Source organism: Elephantulus edwardii, unplaced genomic scaffold (genome assembly GCF_000299155.1).
Source record: "Elephantulus edwardii isolate Elephantulus edwardi_28Jun2011 unplaced genomic scaffold, EleEdw1.0 scaffold00133, whole genome shotgun sequence".
Lineage (NCBI taxonomy): Eukaryota > Metazoa > Chordata > Mammalia > Macroscelidea > Macroscelididae > Elephantulus > Elephantulus edwardii.
Window position 1 is genome coordinate 6,606,289 of NW_006399883.1, and position 3,375 is coordinate 6,609,663.

The following is a 3,375-nucleotide window of genomic DNA, read 5'->3' on the forward strand; positions in this document are numbered from 1 at the left end:
CGAGCAAACCGAAGTTGTGAACAATCTCAATCTCTTTGTCATCCATCCTGATGCTACCAATTGGTCCAGTGGTGAGAATCTTTGTCTTCTTGACATTGAGCCTCAGTCCATACTGAAGGCTGCAGTCCTTGATGCTCCGCAGCAAGTGAGGTCCTCCTCAGTTTCGGCAAGCAGGGTTGTGTCATCTGCATAACGCAGATTGTTAATAGATCTTCCACCAATCCTGACGCCACACTTCTCAACATTAAGAACATAAATATTCTCACCATTGGGCTAATAGGCAGTTAGGGTTCTCTCCTAAATCTAATTTGGATTTTTAAACTGTTCCTTGTTGATATACTTCAACTATCCCTGAACTATCTTTAGCAAGATTTTATTTGCATATGATATTGCTTGATAATTTCCACATTATTTTGGATCATGTTTCTTTAGAATTGGCACAAATACAGATCTCATTCTTCAGCTCCAGGCTCCTCATCTATGGGTTGAGTCTAATAATAATAATATAAAAAATAATAGCCTTTGTTATGGACTGAATGTGTTCCCTAAAATGATACACTGAAGTCCTCACTTCACTACCTGTGAAGGTGACCTTGTTAGGAAATAAAGTCTTCTTTTAAAGATGTTTTCAGTTAAGTCAATGAGATCATATCAGAGGATAGTATGTCCTGATTCTTTGTAAGTGATGTCTTATAAAATAAACCCAAAGAGACTGAAGAACATACTAGAAAGGAAGCAACACAAGCCAAGGAATATCAAGGATTTCCAAGGGAGAGAAGTATGAAGCAGATTCTGGCTCAGAACACTTAAAAGGAAGTGACACCACTGATACCCTAACTTGGTCTCCTAGCCTCCAGATCTGCGAGCCAATGAATATTTGATTGGTAGTTCATATCAGCTACCTATGTGTATTTTTCTATGGCAGCTCTCAAAAACACTTCCTTAGGGAGACTGGTGGTCAGTCACTATAGTATCCGACACCGAAGATGTGCTTAATAATATTGGAGAAGAGTTTGTGGTGAAGAGAGCTCAGTGAGTCTGTGGGAGAAGCAGCCAACACAGGCAGGAAGGTGGATCTAGCCATGGTGCTGGGAGAAAGAGTCAATTAGGGCTTTTGTGGTAGACAGACTGAATCACTATCAAGCAGATAAACAAACCTACACAGGGATTCAGAACTTTCTGAAAGAAAGGAGCTTTTCTCCACCCCCTCCAAATCAGAGTCCAATGTCATTAGTACCAGGGGGATAGACTGGTGGTCTGAGGTGAGAACTCACCAGGAGAGGAAAGATTGGTGTCCTACTGCCCACCATGGACCAGGTTTTAAGGGAGCTGCTTCTGAAGGAGACAAAAGTCTCCAAATCCTAACAGTGTGGTACAAAATCAGGGTTTAGCCATCTGAGTGTGCTTGAAATGACAAAGAGCTATGAGTCACCCTGACCCAGGGTGGAACTCAAGGCAAGGCAAGGGCCCACATGCCCTTCGGATGGTGTTCACCCCTGGATTCCTTAAGTACCTGTGAGTGGACATGGTGTATCAACTAAAGGACAAGAGGTGCCAAATAGATCTCCAGAGAAAAACACTGAGTTACCTGTTACCAGAGAAAGCATTTAATGGGACTGTATTTGATCTGCATGCTGATAAGAGGTGGTTATGGGGTGGGTTTTTTTTTTTTAGACTTTTTAAAAATTTTATTTTATTATTTTGTGTGTGTGTACCATCAAATCAGATCTGACCGGTACAGGAGGAGATTGTCCCTCCTTCTCCAGCAGATTATCTGGTGGATTCGAACTGTGTTCCTCTAGGATTGCAGTGCAGCTTCTTGCCACTAGGGCACCAGAACTCCCTTAGGTGGTTGTGGGTTTTATTAACATTTATTGTTGCCATTATTGATATTACTACTTCTAGTATGGTCATAGCAACACAGTCCTGTTTGCTTTTTTTACTTTGTAAGATGAAAGAACACATCTTCTAAAGGTCCACAAAACAAAAATCCTTTAGCTGTTGTAGTTCTTTGACTTCTGAATAATGTTGGGGGGAGGAGGGAGGAGGTGACAGGAAGGGAAACTACCTCACGTGCTGGTGGAGGTCTCTCCTCCACGCGTGTCCACAGTTTTCCAGTTTCATACTTCTGTCTGGGAGAGCCTGCCAATATCTCATTGTGCCAGGATAAATGAAAGCAGAGTGATGGCCTATGATGGCCTAAGCAGGTGGCACACACCCCCGACCAGGACTTCTGAGCACCACATAGGACATCACATGGGGGCACTGGGTGGAATCACATCCCATGGGGCCCTATTGGCCCCCTGGGCCCTGAATCCTGGCTCCAGACCACTGACCTCCATCCTCTGTGGCCCCCCATCCTGACGTCCAGCACACTTTCCCGTCGGGAAAATTCTCCTCGGAGTTGGGCAGGCACACGGGCTGGATCATCTCTGTTTAAAGAAGGAACAACTCATTTGAAATAGCAGTTAGAGAAAGCAATCTTAACTATATTTATGACTCTGAGAAGCACGAAATGACCTCCCAAGGTCCAGTCACGCCCTGGGTTACTTGAAAGCTGTTAGTCAGAACAGAAATTCCCCTAGAACCTTAAAAACTGCCAAGTGGGCCAAGTTGTTTTTGTTGCAGCTGTTGCTGCTGTTGTTAATTGCCGTTGAGACGCTGCTGACTGGCAGGTACCTTCTGAATGCCAGAATGAAACTTTGCCTGCCCTGCATCTGCCTCATACCTACTGGTCTACTTGAGTCCATTGTTAGGGATATTGTGTCAGTCTGTCTCATCGAACTGTGTCCTCATTTCTGTTGACCATTTGCTTAGCAATCATAATATCTCCTCTAGCAACACCAACCTGGCTCTGGCAATTGAGTGAATCTAGATCAAGGGTAGGGAGCTCTGGTGGCCTGGTGGCAAGAGAAGCTGTGCTGCAATCTCAAAGGCAGACGGTTTGTGACTACCAGCGACTCCACAGGAGAAAGATGGGCAGTCTCCTCCTGGGCGATTAACTGCCTCTGAAAACCCACTGGAAGATCAGCTGTGGATCAGTTCTGACTCTACGGCACACAACAACAATAACAACAGATCAAGTGTTGCAAACTTTTTGTAAGAAGGCTAACTGGTGAATATGTTAGGTTTTGCAGGCCATGCCATCTCTGCTGTGAACACTTGACCTTGCAGTTACAGTGTGAATGAGACATAGAACATAGGTAAACAAATGGACTCTTGTTCCAGTAAAACAAACTTTTAATTGCAAATGCGAGTAATGGGCCAGAATATCCACCCGGGTCTAGACAACAGGCCTGCTATTTATTATTATTATTAACCTTAATGAAAATTTACAGAGACTTTGGATTTCCTTTCATTCATTGTTGCACTTTT

The 3,375-nt window shown here is 43.8% G+C and overlaps 1 protein-coding gene across 2 annotated transcripts in view; it reads right to left on the reverse strand.

Moving 5' to 3' along the window:
* TMPRSS3 (transmembrane protease, serine 3) overlaps positions 1-3,375 on the reverse strand; it is a 39,066-nt gene that overhangs the window by 7,606 nt on the left and 28,085 nt on the right. For both annotated transcript variants that reach the window (XM_006893930.1, XM_006893931.1), the window contains exon 10: positions 2,337-2,432. In XM_006893930.1, coding sequence (XP_006893992.1) covers positions 2,337-2,432 — 96 coding nt within the window. The remainder of the gene's footprint in view (positions 1-2,336; positions 2,433-3,375) is intronic.